Here is a 24,365-nt window from a genome sequence, read left to right as displayed (position 1 = left end):
AAAGTCTCCTTTTGGTGCATGCACCATGAGGTCAGCTGCAAATTACTTCCCAGAGGGCATCCTGAGGACAGTAGTAAGGCTTTCCCTGGGATATAGTTTTTTCTAAATAGAAATATACACTTTTCTTGGATGTGTCAGATTGTCCATGCATCTGTGAAGATGCTCTCCGAATGCAGAGAATAGTATGCAGACTTACAGGTATCCAGAGACAGGCTTACACTAGTGCTCTGACTGGGTTGCTTCGGATCTGGAAAGACCTGCAAATGGTTCTTTCCCATAGAGAAACCGCAGAAACCACAAGAAGCCCAACACATCTGGCAACCATAAACCTGTCTAACTTCAGAGCTGTCATGAGGCTGTGTGGGCCAGCAGTCCCAGGCAGGTGGAAGAGGCTATACAAAAATCAACGGTATACTGTGATGAGAGACCCAGGGAACACTCCTGCACTCCTAAAACTGGGACAACCCAGCTGAATATTAGTTGCACACCAGACATACACATATGTGACCTTGATTTCCAAGAGGCTGATCTAGCAAACCTAATTTGACCCAACAGTAACTCAGTGTGCAAGCAGGGAAAGCATGAGGTCCTAAAGAACAGCAATGAGTGAGAGCAGCAGGAACCACTATTTGAGTTGATGTGATGAAGACTTCCCCATTCTCTCCAAAGTCTGTTCCCTACATACTTCTATGCATGGACACAGCATGGTTCTAAATATGATACTTTGTACAATCACAAAACGTTCTGAAGAGGTGTGCCAACACTTCAGGGTCTTTGTTGTGCCTCCCAAGACAATGCAAAAGTCCTAAGAGGAATGTATGAGAATCATCTGCTCCACATCCTGCCAACACTTTTACAGAGACTGGTGTTGGTTTACTGTTTCCTGAAACATAAAGACAAAGCAAGAAGGTGCTCAAATGACTAGGGACCCAAACAAGCCTGAAAAGTGGGCCCTTGGGAACTTCATGAAGTTCAACAAAGCCCAGTGCAAGGTGCTGGACCTGGGTTGGGGCAATCCCAAGTATCAATACAGGCTGGGGGATGCAGGAGGACTTGGGGGTACAGGTGGATGAAAAACTGGACATGACCTGGCAATGTGTACTTACAGCCCAGAAAGCCAACAGCCTTCTGGACTGCACCAACAGCAACATGGCCAGCTCTCTCCCTCCTCAGGCTGAGGGAAGTGATTCTGCCCCTCTACTCCACTCTGGTGAGACTCCATCTGGAATACTGTGTCCAGCTCTGGGGCCCTCAACACAGGAATGACAGGGACTTGTTGGAGCAGGTCCAGGGAAGGGCCACAAAGATGGTCAGAGGGATGGAATGCCTCTGCTATGAGGAAAAGCTGAGAGAGTTGGGGTTCTTCAGCTTGGAGAAGACTCTGGGGAAGACCTTTTTGTGGCCTTTCAGTACTTAAAGGAGGCTTATAACAAAGATGGGTACATACATTTTAGCAGGGCATGTTGTGACAGGACAAGGAGAAACAGTTTTATATTGAAAGAAGGTTGATTCAGACTAGACATAAGGAAGAAATCCTTTACAATGAGTGTGGTGAAACACTGGAACAGGTTGCCCAGAGGTGTAGTAAATCCCTGGAACAGGTTGCCCAGAGGCATAGTAGATCCCTGGAAACATTCAAGGTAAGATTGCATGAGGCTCTGAGCAACCTGACCTACTTGAAGATGTCTCTGTTCATTGCAGAGGGGTTAGACTAGCTGATATTTGAAGGTCTCTTCCAACCCAAACCATTCTAAGATTCTACAATGATTACCACAGAGCAGATTTTCCTTTGCAACTTAAGAGACCGATTCAGGAACACACTTCTGATGTTTGATAATGATGAATCTTGATGCATCAGTGCTTTCCTGAGCTGGGTCCTTCCACAGTCACAATAAGCCATTTATAAGGAAGCAGTTCTTTCCCATGGCCAATTACAGAACTGTAACAGCATATGTACTTCTATGAATAAGGATGCTGTAATGTTGATCTATCAGAAGCTGGTTTATCTGAGTAATAGAAGTTACATTTGCAGAAAATTTAAATAACTAACCACATTGATCATCCAACTGAAGCTCCTATAAGACAGATTTCATTAATATCATTGAAGAGTATTTCAAACATGATGCAGCAATTCTACTTTACAGAGAAACTAACTAAATATAGAATCTAGTTACCATTGTACAAGTGAACCTTAATTACCCTACAACCATTTAAGGGTTGTTTTGGGAGATTCATTATAATAAAGCGTAAAAAGTAAGCAGAGCTATAGATAACTACTCCTTACCCATGTGGGACTAAAAATTCTATTATATAAGAGGGCTGTAGGATAGACACATTATTTAAATGAATAGGAAATCAGTCAGATCTATTTTTCTGAATGTTTTTTTTTCCCCAAGCCACTGTGAACTATTACAGAACTTCATCAAAAGGAAACTTACCTGCTCATATTTTGTATCCTTTTCCTGGGGGGAGAGGGAAGAAAAAGAAGCCTGAAAGAATTTACAAAGACATCCCTTTTACTGAATTTTTGAAGATACCAGAAAAGGTTTCAAAGGTAAGGTGCATCTAAAAGCAAACACATCATTGTAATCCTCACAGGATAAATTATGTAAGTGTAGGAACGAGATACTACAATGACATAAAAAAGTCCTCTGCACTAGATGTATGCTTAATCCTTTGCTCTGAGGCCAACGTAGCTTCAGGGTACTGTTGACTCAGTACATAAAGTGTTGAAAAAGAACCTTTATTGCCTTTTGTAGTCACTTCTTTAGCCAGTATGAAGACCAGTACAGAGAAACTCTGTTACAAATAACTCATTTCTTCACAGTTCTCCAATCTAAAAAAAAAGATGACTGTGATGCAGACTTCAGAAGGTAGGATAAGTCCTTCAGAGAAAGCAGCCCCCTTATCACACAGAATGGCACAGAATTAAGGAAGGGGATACCTAAGGGAAAAGCATCAGAGATCTTTGTCAGAGGAAAGAGACTAGCACTCTAGGTTTTTCGTTTATGGATGAGAACAGAAACTCTAAAGGATACACATAAACACCTGTGCAGTTGTACAGCAAGGTGCAAAAGATCTAGCAAGAAAAAATATCTTTGGCTCACATGAAACACTTGCATAGACATTTATAGAATCTGGTTTGGTAATGTTCTGTGGGAAGCAAAGTGAGACGCTGCATTTACAAAATACAGTCCTCTAAATCCCAGTAAGCAGAAAAAAAACCTCGGTACATTCAATTCTAGGACAGAGGAACATCTTCCTTCAGTCCAAAAATCTTCTTTTCAGGGAAAGAAATACATCTTAACGAATGAAACCACTTCAGCTATTCTCCCCCCTATTCTGTAAATACCAGTTCTTTCCAGAAAATGTTTTGATCTCTCTTAAAATTTGGAAAGGAAAAATTGCTGGCAAATACAATTATTAAGTTTACTTATTAAGGCCAGAGTGATTGAAGAAAGACACAATACAGGTCCTCGTCACTACCATTCTAATTTTTTCCTTCTATATAATTTCTATGTCTTCTGAGCTTCCTCCTCACGCAAAGAACATACACAGTTGTTGAAGATTACTTATCTTGGAGACTTAGGGCACATTTGAAGACAGGGGAAGGACAATGGAAATCTTCTTGTGTTCCTTGGATGATGTATTAATTAAGAGGTCACACTGTGAACAACAGGACTATTACCCTTTCCACCCAATAAAACAAATAGATGAGGGGCTCCTTTATATACAGTCCTGGATCTTTTTCTAAGATAGCAAACCAGCTAAATCAAAATATGAAAGTTGGTCTAAACTGCTGAGAATACCTTCTTCAAGATCCAACCTACATTTCCTTGCTTAATCCACTTTAAAACTCTGCCTTAAATTCAGTGTACAATTCTAAAAGGGATAAAACAGTCAGTGCCCATAGGCAAACAGGCAAACCCAATGTACCATTCAGCAAGGGAAGTTGGATGTATGCTAGTGGCTGTGGTACACTAAAGCTCTATTGCACACATAAACATAATCCCATAGTTTCACATAAGTGAACCTAAAAGACCAAACGTGTTCTACCATAGTAACAAAAAGCTACATGGGAGGTCAGATGTTTTGAATAATATTTTGCTAAAACAGCTCTGGATTTCACTATGTCTAATATTGCCACTACATTCACTTTCTCAGGATATCCCTCTGTCTCTTGCTGATAATAATCTTTCTGTTGTGACTTTAAGGAAAGCTAACTGGCTCCTTATTCACCACACTGATACACAGTTGATACAATGTTCTATTTTAGTAACAGAGAGAAGAAAGAAGTTTAAAAGCAGGACGTATCTCAGCAAACAGGTCCCAGATTTTGCTCCCTCTCAACAAGAGGCGCTATTTAAAATCACAACTGGCTGCAAATGTTAGTAACTGTTGCCAAAAACTACGGAAGAAACACACCCTGCAACAGCTACCGTGAAGGAATTTATCACTGCTCCCAACTGGTCTACCTGCCACTGACTTGCATAATTGAAAGAACAAGTTGCACATCTTCTAGAGTGATCCCTCTGCTGCTCACTTTAAGCCTTTTAAGATCCTGCTGGTTAACAGATGGTCCCTGCACGCTTCTCAGGCAGCTGACACACACCTCTAGACATATATATGCAGCCACTTAGGTGGGTACCTGCTAAGATCGTGTTTCCGCGCCTAGGACAGCATTAACTGCGAGCAGTTAAGTTTAGTAAGCCCTGCCATGTTTTAATGACACCACATATCCTGTGTTGCCTTAATTTTGGTGATTCTTTCTCCTGGTTTCCTACTATCATGAAGGCTGTAAGGAAAAAGCTGTATTCCATCCATGTAATGATACTTCCCAATCAAACATTTTTGCCACTCTCCTCTTGGGTCTCCTTTAGCACTGACAGAGCTGTTACACACACTGCTTGCAGAGGGGAAAGCTTACAAGGTTAGACCCCAAGGTTATTCAGTGATGCCTATCTTGTTGGGTTTTTTTGTTTTTGTTTTTGTGGTTTTTTTTAAATAAATATAATTTATCAACTCATTTGTTCTGAAAAATATTATTTGAAGCAATCTTATCAAATGTATCGCACAGAACAGTTTGTTCTTCCAAGCCTTGAGATAAGACTCAAATACAGATTGAGCCTTATTGATTTCTTCTTGCCTTATAATTATAGGCTATTATTTTACATGTAATAAGTTAGTCCTGGTTAATTTTTTATTATTAGCTTTGAAATGCTTCAAGATTTTGCCATGCTTCCACAGAGAGAAAACTAAAATGATCAATTCCTCTTCATTTATTTTTGGCTCTTTTAACCTAGTAAGTAATTGTGAAAAAATTAATTTTAAAAAAAAAGCAATTTTTGAAAAAATACTTTTAGAGGTTTTTGTAAAAACATTCAGCACAGCAATGAAATCTAAAAAGAACCTTGATGTGTAGTGTAAGTCATAAGGAATGATGAACAAAAAAAGTGGTAAGACAAAATTAAATTGTCCATGAATGGATGAACATGCCAAATTGCTTTAAATACAAACAATTACTGCTTATTAGCAGTTTAATGCAGTTTATTCCTAACTCTCCACCTCAATATTTTCAATAAACCACCTTTACCCACAACAACCAGAAGAGCACTCTCTAGGCAGAGAGCAGGAGCGATGATCGCTTTGGAGAATGACTGCATTAAATGGGTTCCTGGAGGCACTGTGTGGATTATTAGCTCTTTATCAGAGGCCCTGAGGAAGCAGGGTGATCATTTAAAGTCATAGTTTCCACTTACAGTTTCAAATGCTGGTATGGCAACTCTCCCAACACAGTAGGGGCAGACTTCAAGAAACTGCAGGCCAACATATTGCTGCTGCCTATTGCTGTAGCCCTGATAAACACCAGAGAATGGAAAGGGTGACAGGAAAAGACAGATGCCAACAACAACAAAACCCCACAGAAGGCAGAAGCTGAGAGCACATAAGAGATAGTCAACCACAGAGCCCTTCACCAGCAGACTGCACAACGTGACCTTTACGCACACATGCTCCTGCAACTGAGGCTGAGCATGGGGAAGAGCCATTTTCTTCCAAATGTTATAGATGCCTCATGCATCAAGCACAGCCACATCAAGGTCTCTGCATTTGTTTCTAGCACTTTCCTGGTGCAAGACAACAGAGAATTAAGCAGAAGAAAAAGTTATGTATGAAAACTGTACTATTGTGATCTCGGCAAGTAAAACAAAGGACCATTACAGATGGGAGTAATCTCTTTCTCAAGGAATATTGCAATATAACTCTTATTTCTCATTTCATCCTAACTGGGGGTATATTTTCTGTTCTGAGAGAGATTCCTAAGGCTTAGCGCAAAGCTGTAGCAAAAGGGGACTAGCCTGAAAGAGGCACTTTTAACCTAACACTGTTTCTGATGGCTTACACTGTTGTAACACTTGACCGACTGAGAGAAAATAGGAACATTTTTCCCAAGGGCATGCACCCCAGTCAGTTCTCAAATCTGTCAGTAGACTCCTTACTCTTTTATCCACAGAACAGAAGTAAGCACACACAGGCAGGTGAGTGCCACAGTCAAAACAGGTCTTCCCCAGTTTGAGGCATCAAGTTTGAGTCAGACCTTAACAGACTTTCCAACATTCTAGCAAAGAATTAGATTTAGCCCTGATGAAATTTCATTTTAATAATACATAAAGTATTTAATTTGCTTATAAACAATTAACCAGATGTCTGTCTGTCCAAGTACTGTAAGCATCAATCGTAAAAATGATATTGCACCATAAATTATGTATAGCAAGAAGTTTTTGATTAACTAAAATATGCACTTCAGTTATTATCCATTGTAGTTAAAATGGCATGTGTCCATACAGTATATAAAAACACAAGTATATGCAAACACCTCTCGTAATCTCCCCCATCTTAGGTACTTCATAACCAGAATGAAACCACAGTGAACCTGGAGTGCACAAGAAACATAGGCATTTAATTTCTCAGTTCTGCCTCCCTATTTTCTTGCTGAATTTGCTACTCATTAAATTCTTCTTTGAACAACACATTCACATTTATATAGATTGAACTATATAGATTTTCAAGATATGAAAATTATTATAAAGTCTGCAGTAAAGCAATAATTATTCTTTTAAATATTCAGTAACGTTGGCTCTGCAACGAAACATAGGGAAGGCAGCCATACACTGAGGGTCACGCTGTAGCCTCAGCATATCAATACAAAACAAGAGCATCGATGCGTTCTAAATGAAGGCAACAGAATTGCATGATTAAAAATGGTTATTGCATGATTATAAATAATTTTACCCTAACAGTATTCTGAAAGAAGAAAACATTTCTAGTGGACTATATCAACAAATTGTATTACCAACGTAATACATCACATTAATATGATGAAAATGTTAAAACTGACATTTTTTGCACCTTATCCACAAGAGATACATTGTCACGAATATTCATCACCAAGAAAGCATGAAGGCAGACAAGTTTTATTTTGCTACAGAAGAATAACACTTCACACTGATACTATGGTCTAAAGTATAAGCACAAGAAATAACCACTAATAACACCATATTTTATTAACATTGACATTTTATATTTGAAAACAGACAGCGCAGGACATTCTTTCTGCAATAATGACTTTTGTCATATTGCAAAAACTTACAAACTTTACGACTGATTCTGAAGGCACTTACATGCCTAACTCCGAGTATTACTGTCAGTAGTCCCAATGAAACCAATTAGTTGACTCAGAGTAATTAAGAATTAAAGCTAATTATACCTGTTACTGGGAATTAGGTCTGTCTTTTTGCTAAATTTTACAGCTAACAATTCTGAACTGGGTTGCTAGTTCTGACATTTTATCTGAAGTTTTGGAAAAACGTATTTTTCTTAAGGATGTAGTTCCAAGAAGAAAACTATGGTTCCTGATAAAGCAATAAAAATAAAAGTATTTTTCAGTGTACCAGCTTGTGGGAATAAACTAGGTTGTGTTAACCCAACAAGCTCATTGAACAAAATGCAAACACAGAGATGACTTCTTACTCAGGCAAATTTCACAGCATCAGTTTTCTTGAAGAGCCAGGTTAACAACGAAGCACTACAGCAGCCTTAAAATCACACATACTGCAGGCAGTTGTAAGAGGCATCAGGTCTGCATATTCTGATCCCAAAGCAAGGAGATACCTTCCTTCCTTCTATCTCCTGACACAGTTGTTCCACAGCAATGTTGGTGCCATTGACTGCAAGGGTATCAGCTGCCCCCGTACACAGAAAGTTGGTGCATATGTGCAGTGCCACTAGAATGGTTAAAACATCAAAACTTTCAGCATTCAGAGAAATGGATCTTATATAATTTTTCTCTTGCCAGTTCCATCTTTTTAACTAACTATGCTTTTCCTTCAAATTGCCTTCAGTTATATTTGTTAACTAAAGGGGCTGCATAAACAATTGGTTTTGGATGACAGCTGGTGAAGCAGAGGCATCTTTCCCCTTTAAAAGAACTTGGACAACTTGTCTGGCACTCAGTGAAGGTCATAGTCTTAAATCAAAGATCTCCAAAGTCAAGTATAAGAGTTAAAGCCTCAGTTGCTATTAAGATCTCTTCTCTCAAAACAGACTGTTTACCCTGTTGATACAGAGGTGCTTTCAGCCACTTCACTTAGCCCAGGGAAGGGATGGTTATCTCAAATGGCTTATCCTTGCCACACGATGGGTGGCTTTCAGTTTGGATGTTCATTTTTCCTGGTGTGTGTACTCATGCTCCCAGGACTGGAAAACAGCCAGGAAATGAGTGACAGGCACACATCCGATCTCCAGCTGTACTCCAAATTAAGCAGCATTAAGACTAACAGTCATCATTCACTTAAAGTGCAGGCATGAGGTTTGGTAAGGTAACGCTTGATGGCAAAGGAGGACAGTTCTTCAGGCCCTTTTATAAAGGCATTAAACATGCTTTGCCAAAACCCGTGATTCGGCTTCCGAAGTGTGACAGGATCTCCATGACAATAATCTGAGGGAGTGATTAGAGCAGAGCAAGAAAGTGGAAATTTTCCATGCATGCATTTTTACTAATCTTTCTCCAGAAAGAAATAAAACCTCCTACACATATTAGAAGGCCAACAACTGCATATTTCTCTCTTCTCTGTTCTCCTGAGCCCAATCTTTTCTACACGAAACCTTAAAGCCACCATAATTTGAAAGAATTTTAAAAAACTTAAATATGCCTTTCAGATTACCCTTTTAACATTATTTCTAATCTGTGAGGTCCATAAATCCAAAGTAGTTGAAATTCTTATATAATTTTAGGGATCATTTATTCATATATCGTGAAACCATGCAGAGTATTTTATTATGGATATATTCACACATACACTGGGTAAACAGAAAAGAAACAACACAACTCCAAATGTGATAACATTTCAAATGACTGCAGAGATGATTAACTGGGTTAGTGCACTAAATCATATGTAAGGATGACCAGGGGCAAACTCAGAAACTTCAAAACAGACTTTTAAATCAAATGGCGGGTTTTGGAGAAAATTAAAAATTATTGAGACGGAGATTTTCTGCAGAAAATCCAGTCAAGTCATTTCACTTTATTTTCACCTATTTACAATTTACCCACCTCCGTGAGCTGTATAAATATTCTTATTTTACACAGTGGCAATATGAAAGTTCAAGAAGTCTTCCTTGATCACTGCAGAAAAATATATCACATCCTTCCAAACAAATCAACATGCATGAGGCTAATACACTAATAATGTTATCTTTCCATTAGAAAGGAAAATTATACATTATTTTACTCCCTGAAAAGTATTCTGCATAGCTGTAAAGCTAGATGATGGAGTAAACACAGCGATACAAACAGTAACAGTAAGGCAGCCTACCATGACGGCTGTAAGAAGCACTAGGGCCCAGAGTGGAAGGTGCCAGGACAGTGAAAATGTAAGAAGCTTTGGATTTCAACTTTGTGCCTCGTTCAGATCAGGAAAGTTCCTGCATATAAAACCAACAGTCAATCTTTGTGTCCTGGCTTTCCCCCACCAGCTCTGCATGACAGAAACAGCCGATCATGAACATTTTCCAGCTCAAGAACATTTGCCTCAGCCATTCAGCAGTTTCTGCCAGCATCCTCCTCCCTCTTTACACCTTGTGAATTAATTCTGCTTGCAGCAGCACTAACACAGGCTGATGTAGATTTTTTTCCTCTCCCCAGTGTGATTTATTCGTCACCACTTAAGAATAGTAAATGGTACCAAGTTCACTTGCCTTTCTAGACCTTTCTTCTGTACACATGGCAAAATTATGTAGAGCCACTCAGTTCTTTCCCAGAACACATTCCATGAAAACATGTGGCTCCATACCACAAAGAGATAAAACAGATTTTTCATCACTGAAGGGGAGCAGAGACGTGTACTTCTACAGTCTGACTTAGATCCCTGGCTGAAGTCAACAAATGACTTAAATTACTTGAGGATCCAGACACTTCAGTGAGATTACTGAGTGACTTCAGTACACTAAAATTCTGTGCTATGCTTCAGGGCCAAGCGAGCCAGCTGGGTTCCATAGCTAACACAGGGGCTGCACCATCTCTATTGAGTCCTATCTGTCACTACCTCTCTCCCCCCTCTATCTGCAGAGCCCAGCTCCTGCACTCCACTGGCCACTCCTCTAGCTTCTGTTCACCACTGGTACACACTTTTAAGTCAGGGTGGGAAGGATTTATTCACATTCAAAAGCTCCTCTCCCCTCATTTCACAGCATGGAAGCTAAATATATTCTTTCTGAAGGAAAATCCCCTCTTTGCTGACCCCTCATACAGCTTCTGCAGTCATTCTGGGCTTACACCTTCTCCAAGGCATTAGCTTGCTTTCTCCCTGAGCCTCCATTCCCAGGTTAAATAAGTAGACAATCACCCTTGTTCAAACAAAGGTTGACATTCGGTGACCTCCCTGAATGATTGTGGAGCTGAGACAAAGACAACTTCTTGCACCACTTAACAAGAGCCCAGTCTGCTAGAATCAGCTTTGCAAAGGATTGCAGTACAAAGCTTCATCTTTTTTGGCTAGGAAGGAGTAAGAGTATCTGCGTATATATAGAAATACTTTCAATAATGACTAACACTTGAAGGGCTAAAGAGAACCTGACCAGATCAACTCAGTGTGATAGTCCCTCCTCCCCTAACACAAACATCAATAAAATTCTGACAGGGATTCCCCAAACAGTTGCATGAAGGGGGAGGCAAAAGAAAAGCTCACACACCTTGGAACATTTAGGGAGTTTTTAAGTGGTCTATTTCCTTATTGGGAACTATTCTTTGCCAATTTATCAAGCTCGAAAGCTACCCAACATGCATTGCCATTTTAAAAGTACAGTGTTTTGCAAGAGGATGAATAGAAATCAGTCAAAACCTGTAATAGGTCAAAACCTACAAAAAACACTTGAACTTGTCAGCTGGCACAGGACCAGGAAAGGGATTATGCTATTGGACAGATGGAGGCCCAAGTGTTCAGAAGTAATTTTGGATTACCTTTTAGATGCCTGAATCAGAAAGTCAGAAAGACAATCTGAAAACTGCTTTTAAGAAGATATGTAAGAAAAGCCAAAAATGGATGTTAAGAGATGGAGCAACGCCAGATTGCTAATCATAATAAAGAAAACAAAAGATAACCACCTGAAAGCGAGAGCACATTCCCCATTCCTCTAGTGTTGCACTGTAGGAAGTTGTTCAGAAAATTAAAAATTAATTTCTGTATGCAGACTGATTTAGTATCAAATATGCAAAAAGGAATTGATACCGGTCTATGGCTTTACGATGCTACATAGCTACATTAATTTTTGCAGAAGAGGTAATTTGAATCCTTTGGGAAGAATTATCCTCTTCATATAAGCACATAACTCAGATAAATAGGATTTGCATATGTATAATAGTAGGGAGAATAACCCTGAGTTTGGAAAACAACTTGGTATTTTAATCAGTCTGGGAACACCAGCAGAAAAAAAAACATACCAGGAAAAACTAATCGAACAGCATTAGTCAACTCATGCTAGGTAATAATTGTGAGTTAATTGATCAATATTAGAAACAAACATAATAAACTGGAATGTTTTAGAAAAATCAAACAAAGCAGAATTGTTGGTATAATCAAAATACAAGGGGGGGTAGAAGCTGCACTGTTAATCACTTACAAATTCTGTTTTTTTAAAAACCCAGACCAAATATGTGCTATACCCAAATTGTGTAATTGACTCTGTGTATGCAATCTCTCAGTTGTTCAACAATACTGATAACAGCACTAATGGTATAATTATGACTTACAGCTGAAGTAGATAAAAACCTGATAGTTCTTAACTAGTGGTTGTAATTAAGAGTGGAGAAGAGCAGTATTCACTGCGTCTGGTTGTGGTTCATTAATAAAAGTGGATTTTAACTTCCAATACAGCAAAGCAGCTGCATGTACAGCCACGCTCTGACCATGTCCTCACAGGAGACAATGACTGGGGAACACAGCTTGACTTGCACCAGCTGTAGGAAAAATAGCTCTGTAAGCAGTGGTTGAGCAGCAGCTGTAGATATGGAATGCACCAAATGGAAAGCAAGTGATAAGCATGTAAGGAAGAGGTTTTTTCCTGCGCCCTAAGCGTCACTTTAGTTTCGACTGCATCCGTGGGTTGAAGAAACAGCTTTACTTCCGTCCTACCGCCTTCCCCTTGCGCAGGCAAAGAAATACACACCCCCCTGTGCTCACATGGACTGCGAGGGAGAACAAGGCAAGGCGGGACACGCAGCCTCCACCCCCGGCGGAGCGGCTTCAGCACCGGGGGCGGCGGACAGCGCCCGCGGGCTCCCGGGCGGCACCTCCGCCTGCAGGGCACCGCGACACCGGGAGCGACCTGGCGCCCTCCGTGGCACGGCAGCAACGACACCAGCAACGAAACTGCAAATGGAAACCTGGTCGGTTTAGAAACAGGGTGGTATTTTTCCCCACGCATAGAGCTAAAAAAATAAATTCAAGAACACCGCACCTCACAAACAATTAGATTCAAAAGGAAACCCTGAGCCGCACGGCATTATCAAGTGTGAGCAAAAGGGGCTAAACACATTTTTTAATGGCTTTTTCCTCAGACTGGAGAGTTCTTAGTTTGAGCTTTCTGAGCAAACAGAAGCGTAAACCCAACAGCTCAGAAATGAAGTGGGTATCAGTGGCACGTTTCACTTGCTTTTTGGCTCACTCACTCAATACTGGTTGCTAAGCAATTTTTTTTTTTTTTTGAGCTCCAAACTACTCACTGCCAGATGAATTAATGAAAACACACACTTGCACTACTTAAAACATTTTTCATTTATATTTCTTGATATACCAGTACTGTTTCTTTTCATTATTTCTTTTTAAGGAATTCTATTCCCAGGTTTGCAAGTAAAGACACAAATTATAGAGAGCCAGGGGGAGGAGAGGAACAGAAAGAAGCTAAGTGTAATTATCAAATTCTTTGGTGGATTGCAGGAAAGAGGTACCTAGAGACTTGCACATGCTCTGGGACTTGTAGCAAAGACAGCATGTCTAGCTCAGCATAGAGATATGAGGCACCAGGTGATCTGAAGGTGCCTTGCTCTTAACTGGTTTATCTATTTATAACTACATGTCATAACATTACCTGTGAGAACACAAGTCAACGCAGGGTTATTTCAGCAGTCAAATAATCATACACAGCCTTTTTTTTATTTACACCTTATGCATGGTGATGCTCTTTCTATTTTCACTCCCAGTTCTTTACGGAGCTGAAACCTGGCATCTGGCATGGTCTTCCAGCCTGTGCCCTGAAATGCCACCCAACTTACCTATGGTTTGGTAATTTTTAAAAGTCATGATCAGAGAGAAATAACGACCCGCCATACAATGTAACCAACCGTTCTGTCAATGGTAAAACCAAAGTGCATATCAGCCATTACCAAGGGTGTAACTGCAGCAGGGATAACAGGAAGGGGAGGGGAATCTGCTCTACCCCCAAATGGAAAAGCAAATGCATATCTGCCATCTCCAACTTTCTGCCAGCTGAAAGAGGGGAGGAGGGATGGGAGAGACCGCAGCATGGCAAGCAGCAATTCTGAGGCAGCTCTTTTCCCTTTACAGCTGGCAGTGATCTGACAAGCTCAGCATCAAAGAATGTTACACAGTTGGGTCATTTTGTGTGCTACTACTGGGACATGAGGGAGGTTGCAGTATTGCTGGCTACAGATCCTTCCTCACGCTCCCCCCCTTCCCAAAGAGGGGAAGTCTGGTGTTTGGTGCAGAGAATTAAAGAAAGAACTTTCTTTTCCTTCGTTTTTGAAAGCAAGTAACCTCTGGTGTAGTTTGCTGTTGACAGAGCCCATAAGGAAAGAAAAGGTCAGGGAAGGAGGGGAAAACCACAGGCCTAGTAGGAAAGAAACAGGATAGTTTCATCATGTGCAGGATGAACTGAAGGCGATGGCTGAAATCTCAAGGGAACCATGAGGAAGAAGCGGCACAGAGGAACGTGCAGCAGTGGAGAAAGGGGACGGGAAGGTCAGTTAGAGAACTGCAGGAGGTTCATCCCAATAACAGGCTGGAGGAGGTGAATGTGGGGAGTTGGAGATGTGTTGGTAGAAAGCGTCAGGCTCTACACCCATTGAGAGTCACAAAAGGCAACCCTGAGACAACGAGGGAACTCAGGAGACTGAGAAAAAGTGGACAACGCAGGTGCAAGTTTCCTTGCACTTTTGAGGCACAAACCCATCAGAGGAAGAAGGCAAAGAGTGAGACAGGGAGAGAACTGTAAAACGCCAAGGTCAGCGCCTCCAGGAGGGACGCCAGAAGAACCTGGTGAGGAGGGGCAGAGCAGGAGCCTTGTGGGGATGCGGCACGATGCTCTGCAGGGCGAGAGGGCGGCGCTCTGGGAGAGGGGAGGCTTCGAGGGGCTGAACAGCGAAAGGCAGCCGGCAACGGGCTCACCCAGGTGAGAGACGCGGGGCAGGGGGAGCCGGCCAGCGGGGCAGGGCCGGGGGAGGCCGGCGAGGTGCGAAGGCGCGGGCACCTGGGCAGGGCCGGGCGGTAGAGCCCAGGGAGCCCGTGGGCGCTGGCGGGGGAGGAGGGTGGGGGCGGCCCCTTCCCTCCCCTCCCTGCTGCCCCCGCCGCTGGCCGGGCCGGGCCGGGCCGCCTCTCACCTGTGTCGAGGTTGAAGGAGATGCGGGCCTCGGCGAGGTAGGGGGTGTCGCTCTTGGAGCGGACGCGGCGGATGGGTCTGCGGTCGATGTCCTCCTCGGAAGATGCCGCCATTAATGTGGGCACGGTGAGCAGCGTGGCCCGGCGAGCTGGCGAGGGCGAGCGGCGGCGCGGGGCGGCCGGGCGACGAGGGGGCGGAGGGGGAGACAGGGGAGGGGAGGAGGGAGAGAGGCGCGGGGAGGGGGAGGGGAGGACGGGGAAGGAGAGAGGGAGAGAGGGAAAGGGAGAAAGGAGCGCGGGGAGGGAGGGGGAGAGACAGGGAAAACCCGTTAAGGATCTGCGGACGGGAGCGGCCGCGGCGGCCCTGCCCGCTGCCCCCGCCGTGTCCCGCCCGCCTTCGCTCCAGGCGGACGGAGCGGTGACCCCTGTCCCCAGCCCTGCCTGCCCCCCGCCCCCGGGCACGGTCCCGGCGGAGGGGATTTCCCGCCCCCAGGGGAGGGTCCCGGCGGAGGTGGTTCCCTCCCCCACCCCGCGCCAAGCAGGTGCCACACGCCGCCAGTGGGCCTGGCTGGTCGAGGTGCCACCGCGCAGCGAGCCCGGCAACCCGGATTGCTCTCTTCAAGCCTAGGGCATCCCAAAACTCAGAGCACAGCTGGTTCAAGACTTGGTGCGATGTCTAACGGTGCATCCCTTCACCTCCTTCGCCTCTTTCCTTGGGCAACCCCATGATGTAAAGCAGAATGGTGTACCGTGCCTTGGCAGTTTAAAATGCCAAGGAGACTGAGGAGCCCACACTCAGCGTTTAAAAGTGACCACCCCTTAAAACCTGGGACTCATATTCCAGCAGGTCTTTGAGAAAAATGTGACCATAGGCAAAAATTGGTGACTCTGTTCTCCATCTCCACACTGAGAACAAGGTTTTGTGGCATCTCTGTTTCTCTGTTTAGTAATCAGCAATTTATGTTGATGGTCTTACCCTGTGGTTGGTAGGCTGCCTGCCACATTAGGGCTCCAGTTTCAGCTGGGACTGCTGAGATGTTAGTGTAACGTAAATACTTAAAAATGCTATTTCAAAATAAAATACAGGGATAGCACAAAAGGACTACATAAAGTGAGAGCTAGAGAGTTAAAATACTTATAGAATATGCTGATTTGGAAGGGACCCATCAGGATCATAGAGTGCAACTCCTGGCCCTGTGCAGGACGCCCCAAGTCACACCATGTGCCTGAAAGCATTGTCCAAATGTTTCTTGAACTCACACAGGCTTGGTACTGTGACCACTTCCCTGGGGAGCCTGTTCCAGTGCCCAGCCACCCTTTGGGTGAAGAACCTTTTCCTGATACGTACATGGGAGTGTAACAGTTCGTCCCATTTAATTCAGTATTTAAAAAAACCCCAAACAACCTGCTTAAAGTCACTAAGTTGTCATTACTTCCAAAATCTTTTGGTTTTGTCAACCTCAATGAGAAAAAAAGACCAGGGAAGGAATACCAGGCCTCAGTAATTCTGAAGGCAGCAATAGTAACATTAGCTGGTCTGAATTTTGAGGGACAGCTCTCTTACTTGTTCCTGCAGAACCAAGAGTTTTCAGTTGCACTTCTACCAGTTAATCCTATAGAGGTTTTGGGGCATGCTGGGTGTTCTTCCATGATTGTAATATTAGCTAAGTCTGCTGTTAGCTCTAATCCCTTTATAAATGTTCATAAGAACTTTCATGTTTCTGGGTGCCTGAAGTGGGTAAGATATATTCTATTTTGCTCTGATCTCACTGGCTTACTGTGGCTAAAACAGGAGAAGAAATTTAGTTAGTACTTGCAGAAGAATTTTGAAAAGAATCCCTGTTCATACATAGGCAGGTTCTTGTAGTTAGACTCCCATGACATCTTTGGATGTCTGCTGAACCACCATATCACTTGGGAACGAGGAAATACCATCTAGTCCATCTGCATCTCAAAAAAAAGTCTTTAATTAACATCATATGATGTTTGGGCAAGGTGTGGTCTTACCATTATCAAGGTTGAAGCAGATCCTAGCTTCTTCCAAGTAAGGGGTGTCACTCTTAGACCGGAGTCTTCTGATGGGTCTCCGGTCTATGTCATCCTCAGAGGTTGCTGTCACCAGAGTGGGCACAGTAAGAAGAGTTGCCCGACGAGCTGGTAAGAAAGTACAAATGAAGAGGAGAATATCAGAGGAAGGGAGAAATGAAAAGGGGGAAGAAGAGGGAGAAAAAGAAAAAAAAAAAAAGGAAAAGAAAAGAGAAGGAAAATCACTCAATGGAACAGAGGATCTGTAGCAGGTAGTAGAATAGGCAGTTTGCTGTGAGGTCCTTGGCTCACATACTACAGAATTTAAGGGCTGCACTGAATAACGCCAAGAAAAGATTGCTGTCTTCTGTGCCCCAAAGGCACAGGTTATAGCTCTGTTGCTGCCACAGATTGCACGTTCAAAGTTCCTACTTTTGCAGCTTAAATCACTCTTTTCTCAACTTCTCAACAGCTGCAATCTCTCTTTTCCTGAATGCTGTTTTTGAGGCTGTGATGCCTAAGTAGTGGAAGTATCTAAGTGGTTGCCTAATTTGCAGAAATCGGTGGAAGCTGTGCTTGGAACATGACATGATGCCTACAGCAACTATTCTAAAACTCAGTTTTTCTTCTTGTCTTGACTTGGGCACTCAAAATAAAGAGCTACTTTTTGCTCTTGATCACTTCATGTCTTATTTTCTTAGTTGTGAAACAGGGAGAATCATTTTTTTCTTTCAGTGGGAATTTCAAGAAGATATAAATCCATTAATATTGTAAAGTAGTGATACACTTCAGTGGAGCACCGATGAAAAGCTCATAAGGAAATTAAGATTTCTGTCTTCTGAACATGGTTTAAATAGGTTGGGGCCATGCATTGAAGGAGGAGAAAGCAAAATATTTAATACTGGCTCATTAAGTGAGCACTGCCCACTCCATGTACTGATGAAGCAAATGGTAGGATAGTAAAAAACTACTGTGTCATCATGCAGTTAGAAGCCATACTACAATACATATGTTTTAGGAGACTGAATTAATGTTGCAGAGGCCACCTTCACTTTCGCATTGCCCAAATATTTAGCACTGGACCTTACAGCCTTGATAATGTTCCTTTAATGCAGGTGTTTTTTATGTGAAATGTAATTGTGAGTGGCTGTTGAATGCTTTGGGCGCTGAACCTATAAATTACAAATCACAAGCAGAAGAACCTCTGTAAGTACACCTGCCTCAACTGCCTCTCTGAGTAGATAAAGACTATCACAAATGCTAGATGGGATCTGGCTGATCACTGAAAGCATGAGCACCATGCACAAGTACTTTCTCAGTGCGTTTCTTTCCCCTCCACCTCGTATATAACTGGAAAGAGAATTGCAGCTGGAAAGAAACGTCTGTACCCTTAGAGTAGGACTATTTACATAAACTTTCATGGGGGACCCTGTATGAGCCTAGGAGCCTGAACCCTGCATGCTTTTTGCTGCTTGGATATTATCTGGCATAACAGTCTTTATCTCTGGGCTTTTGTAAAGCACCACATTTCAAATAACTAAAAATGAACTGTATTTTCCCACTGGGATTGGAGAGCATGACTGATAGTGACTAAGTGCATATTCCGCAACCTACTAACTGTGATTCTTTCTTTTAAAAGTTTTTTAGAATTTCAAATAAAACCTGTCAATCAGAAGCCTTCAGATGCTTAAAAGCTGACTTAGGTGTTAGGTATGATAGCATATAATTACTATGAGTTAACAGAAGCAGTCACACTCTATTTTTCAATTTGCAGCATTATGTAGTTTACTAAACAAGTAAATCTGCGCTGCTGAAGGCAGTGGTTATTTCTGGTCTAACTTACTTGTTTTCTATTTTGAAATAGATTTCTTTCAAGTTTTTGCTCATTTCTAACCTAGCATTTGCATTTGAAGTAAACACAAAGGGCAAGAGTTGAAATTGATTTAATGGGGTCAACTATTTAGATTAAGCTAAAGCAAACACTGCAACTGGGCTGTAAACAGTTACTCCCTTATGATAGGGAAGTACAGTAACGAAGATAAAAGAGAAGGGAGAATTTCTGTTACGGAAAATTTTGTGTCATCAGATTTACACTTCAGGAAGATTTATCTGTATACAAAGTCAGCATTGTAAAAATCATCTCATAAAGCAATGATGTAAATGACTTGTCTTTTAAAACTGGTGTAATCTAGCTGTAGTTAAAGTCAGTGAAAGGGCTCCCATGCATTTCAGGGCTAGCACAGGATCATAGCATGGGAATCTATTTGAAAAAAGAATCCCAGCACCAAATTGCATACACTTTTATAGTAAACAGAGAATAACAGTAGGCTTTTCTATATAATTGTTTATAAATCATTTTTCTCTTTTGGGTCAAAATATTGGGATCTGGCTTGTATTCAGTTTCACTGGAGGTAGGTGGATGCTAGAAAATGCTTCTTGGAGTAATCATTATGTATTACTTTGACAACCATGATTATCTCCCCTTTGTGTATATTACCAAAAGGAGTTTTCAAGAATGACTGGGTATTCTAGGTAAACATTGAAAAAATTTCAGACTAAGCTAATAAGCATTAAAAAAGATTTGCAATAAAACCTAAGATCAATTCTTACAGAGCCACAGAACTGGAAAGTATGGCTGATCACATCTTGATATCAATAAAGTAACACTGAATGTTTATGCCTGCCATGAATATACACACTCTTTCTTAACCATAATCCATAGCAGTCCTTAGTTTGAGAATGACTTGCCATACAGTTTTTAGTAAAGCTGTTGATATGTGACTAATGAGACCATAGGGTCCATCACAGCTAATGCACCAGTATCTCTTGCTTCAGCTGTTCTCCTTAAACCAGATCAGTCTGTGCGACACATTTTTAGGAGGTAATTTTTCTGGAAAATTAGAAAGTGTCCTCTTGAAAGTCTTGGAGCAATGGAGTGACATTACAATATACAATAAGGGGCCTACTTAAGCTGAAAATGGATTTGAGATCAGTGTCCAAAACCTCATTTAAAGCAGCCGCTGTAACAGCACACAGAAGGCAAATCAGCCATTCTGTTTAATTCTTTCATTCTCTTTGCATCATTCCTCATAGGGTTATGCCACAACTGGCATATTGTGGCAGTGTCCTGTCTGACTTTTGTTAGAAGGTGAAAAAGTTGCTTTTCGAGGGAAAAATACTTTAAAAATATAAATGCTGTAATGTACGTTGTATGACACCTTAGAACTGCTGTATATAATCTCCCATTTGTTGTCTCAAAATATTGTATGTTACTGAAGGAGAACACAAGTATGTGTTTGGGAGAAGGGAATGTAAAATATGTAAATTTTTATATTACATGTTCAGAGGCATTTTGAAGATATAATTTCAATATATTTGGTTAAATCTGCAGCTGGTCCAAATTTTGAACACTGTTCGAAATGACTGAAAACATGGAGGGTTGTTTGCAAAGAATTTTTGATGGCTTCCATTTTTTCCATTAAAATACTTTCCCACAGATTTTAATAAAAATATTCGTGCTAATTTTTGTTTGCCAAGAACTACCTTTATATTTTGAAGAGTTATAATATTGGCTTTTCTTTTTAAGTTATTTATTAATTTTTTTAAGAGTGTTATTTAGAAAAATGATGGACATTTTTAATTGAAAAATTTTAGAGGTGAAATGGCATCTTCCTAAAAATTAATTGGAGAAAACAAGAAATATTAATCTAATTTTTTTCATCTACTTTTATCAATCAGATTTTTTTAAAATGTTTTTAAAATATCTCATTGGTGACACAGGTACACTTGTCATTTTTTAATCAGTAGGGTCAATAGAAACCCTTATTTGCACAGTAGATTTTGACCTCGAAAGGGCAAAAACTTTTGAAACTTGATGACTTTAATCTCAGTAAAAGCTAAGTGCTAAAATGTTGTTTCTTGGAGATGTCTAGACCTAGATACATTAGAAAGGGTGTGTTTCTGATGCATATAATCATAAGCAACTTCAAATGACATTGAAATAGCCATAAGGGGATGCTTTTTTACATCAGAAATCTTTAAGGCTTTCCTGAGGAAAGTTTCATTTCTCAGGGTAAATTTTGAATGACTTTGTAGAATGCCTATGAAAATATTTTAATTGCAGTGCTGCTGTTGCTGATTGAATAGGATTCTTCTTTCTTACTACTTTTTTCATCAGAGAAACATATGAGCTTCTTAGTCAGTTCTCCTCCTTCACGCTTCTGTGAAGAGGGCTCACCGTGGTGTAACATGTAGATAATGCATGCAGAAATGTATTTTTGGCTAAAAGGAAGCTTTAAAAAACTTGAGTTCAGGTACATTTTGATCCATCTAGCACATGATATCTCATGTGAGCTAAAAAAAAAATAAAATATTAGACTGTGAATATTCTTCCTTAAAGACAGACCAGGAAATGGGTCCAATTGGGTGTTTACCAGGAAAAAAATTTTTTTGGTCTGATTTAATGCCAGTTCACTTTATCGGTTGCATTTAAAACAAGACAAAAGGACAACATTTGAAGGATTAGATTTGGAAAATTGGGTATGACTGGCAGGGGAGCCAGAGACAGAACATGTGGAGAGACCATAAATTGCCATTTATGAGGGATGATTTATAGGCTTGTGTCTCCCAGATAAACACAGAAGCACATGCATATGGATTTCTCCATGGCTCTAAAGCAAAGCTGTTGAAATCTTTTTTGATGGGCATCAGTAATCCAAAAGAAAGTACTTAGATACATCATATCAAGAACAGGCCTGAAGGTTGCAAACAATGGTACCCATGCAAAAGGATATCCACATTTAGTCATGTGCTCATTCCGCTGGTTTGTGATATTTGGGTAGGAATGTGCACGATATGCCTAACCACCACACTGGCATTTTTTGTGCATTTTAGACAAAACATGCTTGTTCCTCTACCATTGTGTCCAAAGGCATAGGCTGTTTGGAAATTCTCAGTAAGGAAGATATGCCAGAATAGATGGTGGAAAAGGGACTTAAAAAAGTTTAAAAAGGATGAGGAAAAGGTTGATGTTGATCAGTTACTTGATGGGATTTAAAGGGGGAGAAATTTTATCAGGAATGCACATTTGCTGTTACTAATTCTTCTGATACTGAAGCTATTAGTCTAAGAAGTAGTGACATCACATAAACAAAAAAAGACCTGGAAAATATCATAACCTTGAAAATATGTTAATATATAGGATGGATTAATCATAAAATTTTGGTTGATGGAGGAACATCTGCAGTGGAATCATTCTGGATTAGGATCTGGGGATACTGCAGCAACATATTTTTATAAAACACTGTACTTAATGTAATATGCAAAAGCAAAAGGAAAGTAACACTGAAGAGTCAGCAGTGATTAAAGTCAAACATCTAGAATAAATCAGCACTGTCTAAATTAAAATAAATGAGCAAGAAGGCAGCACAGTGAAATAAATATATTGTGGACACAGAGAATGACCGGAAAATGTGGAATTAAAACTATACCTGGGAGTATTTTGTTAAACCTGCAAAACTGATCAAGAAAAATGATTTCCTGAAATCTTCTGAGCAATCATCCCCCGTGTGTCTATACAATCTTGTGCATCTATTACCCTTGGCCATATGTACTGTATTTTTTTATACTTTACATTTTTTATTCACTCCTTAAATTCATCAAATAAACTGCAGGAATGTTGCAACCAGTAGAAGCATACTTCTTGTAAGTGGATCTTTAACTTACTTACAGATACAGAAGATAGTTCAAGATAAGCCTTCAAGAGAGTTTTGTTCAATTTTTTAAATATGCACAGTGTATCTTGCCAAATGGCCTGGCAAGCAACTTTGTGCTATGTAGGAGCATCTTGAAAATAATTAATGCAGTTAATTTTAAGCTGGTGTGCCCTGCTAGTGCAAAAGGATATAAGACTGGAGAAGTGGATGTACAGCTCTCTAGGAAATTAGAAACAATTTTTTCCTTGAGTCAGAAGTCGCGTGACAGCTGAACCCAGACTATAGGCAGGGACCGGAGAGTCCCACTGTGGTGCAGAGGTGGACTCCTGCAACCCAGAATGGCATCCTGACAACACAATGTCCAGCCCATCCCATCAGGTTGTTGTGTGGGTTTGCTGCAGGCACCAAGAGAGAGGATGAGTCTTAGGACCCCTTCCATCGGACTCATGGTTGCAGAAAAGTGCTACTCACTGTCTGCGATGGCCAACTCTCCCTTTATGGTAGTACCTAAAGTCTTCACTTGTAATGTACTGGGCAGAAGTTATTCTGCTCTCTTATGGTTCATGCAGGGGCTCAATCCCCTTATATAGAGTGGGAGGGAGAGGTTCCTCTTTTCTTAATCTTTAAAAACCTAGGTGAGAGCTAGGTACCAACAGCTAGAGTGCTGCGTGCAATCCCTGCACACAGTTTAGTTGGCTATGCTCAAGGCAGGCTCTCTGGCATGGTATAGCTGTGTAAGCTACTTGAGAAGCCCTGACCAGCTTTGAAGGTTTTTGAGAAAGCAGCAAGAATCCTCAGCAGCTGCTTCCTCCCTGCTTTTGGAGATATGCCTACGCTGAGGCCATTGCCCATTTGCTAAGCAAGTGTGCCTGTGGCTGGCTACGTTCCTCACTGATCCACATCCAGACTGCTGACTTTCCGTCTTGCTTAGTCTCATACCTGCCTCATCACCACGGACTTGTCTGATGATCTGAACTCTTGGCTGAACCTGGTGACTGTCACCAAACCTGCCCAGCTCGTGCCCTCAGTGCTTTAACCTGTCATAGGTGACGGCTGCTGCCTCTGCCCATTTTGCTGACTTTGGGCTTACTTTCCCTTATGGACCAGCTCACTTCTGCTGCTCCTCAGTGCCCGCCTGCTCAGCTCTTTCAAATATGAGGTCTTTCTTTGCATGCCCCAAAGCATAACTTTCAAATAGAACTTCAAGATCAATGCTGATGTTTCCCCAAAGTATACTGCAGCCAAGTGATCTGCACATTTACAGCTTTGGATTACACTTGACCTGTTTGGAGAAAGTTACTCCCTTCTCTGAATTAGGTCCTATCTTGCCAGTCAACACGTGATTCCTCAATGCAAACAAATGCCATCAGCACAGGTATCATTCACTCAAGTTTGCTATCTAGGCTTCCATAACCAGTAGAGAGGCAAGATTTATATTAACCCAAGGAAGATGTCTAAA

The 24,365-nt window shown here is 41.3% G+C and overlaps 1 protein-coding gene across 4 annotated transcripts in view; it reads right to left on the bottom strand.

The window, feature by feature from the left end:
• The window catches only part of PHACTR1 (phosphatase and actin regulator 1), a 303,990-nt gene that overhangs the window by 273,094 nt on the left and 6,531 nt on the right, over window positions 1–24,365 (bottom strand). For all 4 annotated transcript variants that reach the window (XM_027654036.1, XM_027654034.1, XM_027654039.1 and 1 more), the window contains exons 3-4: window positions 17,175–17,321; window positions 15,170–15,316 (exon numbers count right to left, since the gene is read on the bottom strand). In XM_027654036.1, coding sequence (XP_027509837.1) covers window positions 15,170–15,316; window positions 17,175–17,321 — 294 coding nt within the window. The remainder of the gene's footprint in view (window positions 1–15,169; window positions 15,317–17,174; window positions 17,322–24,365) is intronic.

This window comes from Corapipo altera, unplaced genomic scaffold (genome assembly GCF_003945725.1).
Source record: "Corapipo altera isolate COAL_440 unplaced genomic scaffold, ASM394572v1 60, whole genome shotgun sequence".
Taxonomy (NCBI): domain Eukaryota; kingdom Metazoa; phylum Chordata; class Aves; order Passeriformes; family Pipridae; genus Corapipo; species Corapipo altera.
The sequence above is the reverse complement of the archived record's forward strand: the minus strand, read 5'-3'. Positions and strand labels throughout refer to the sequence as shown.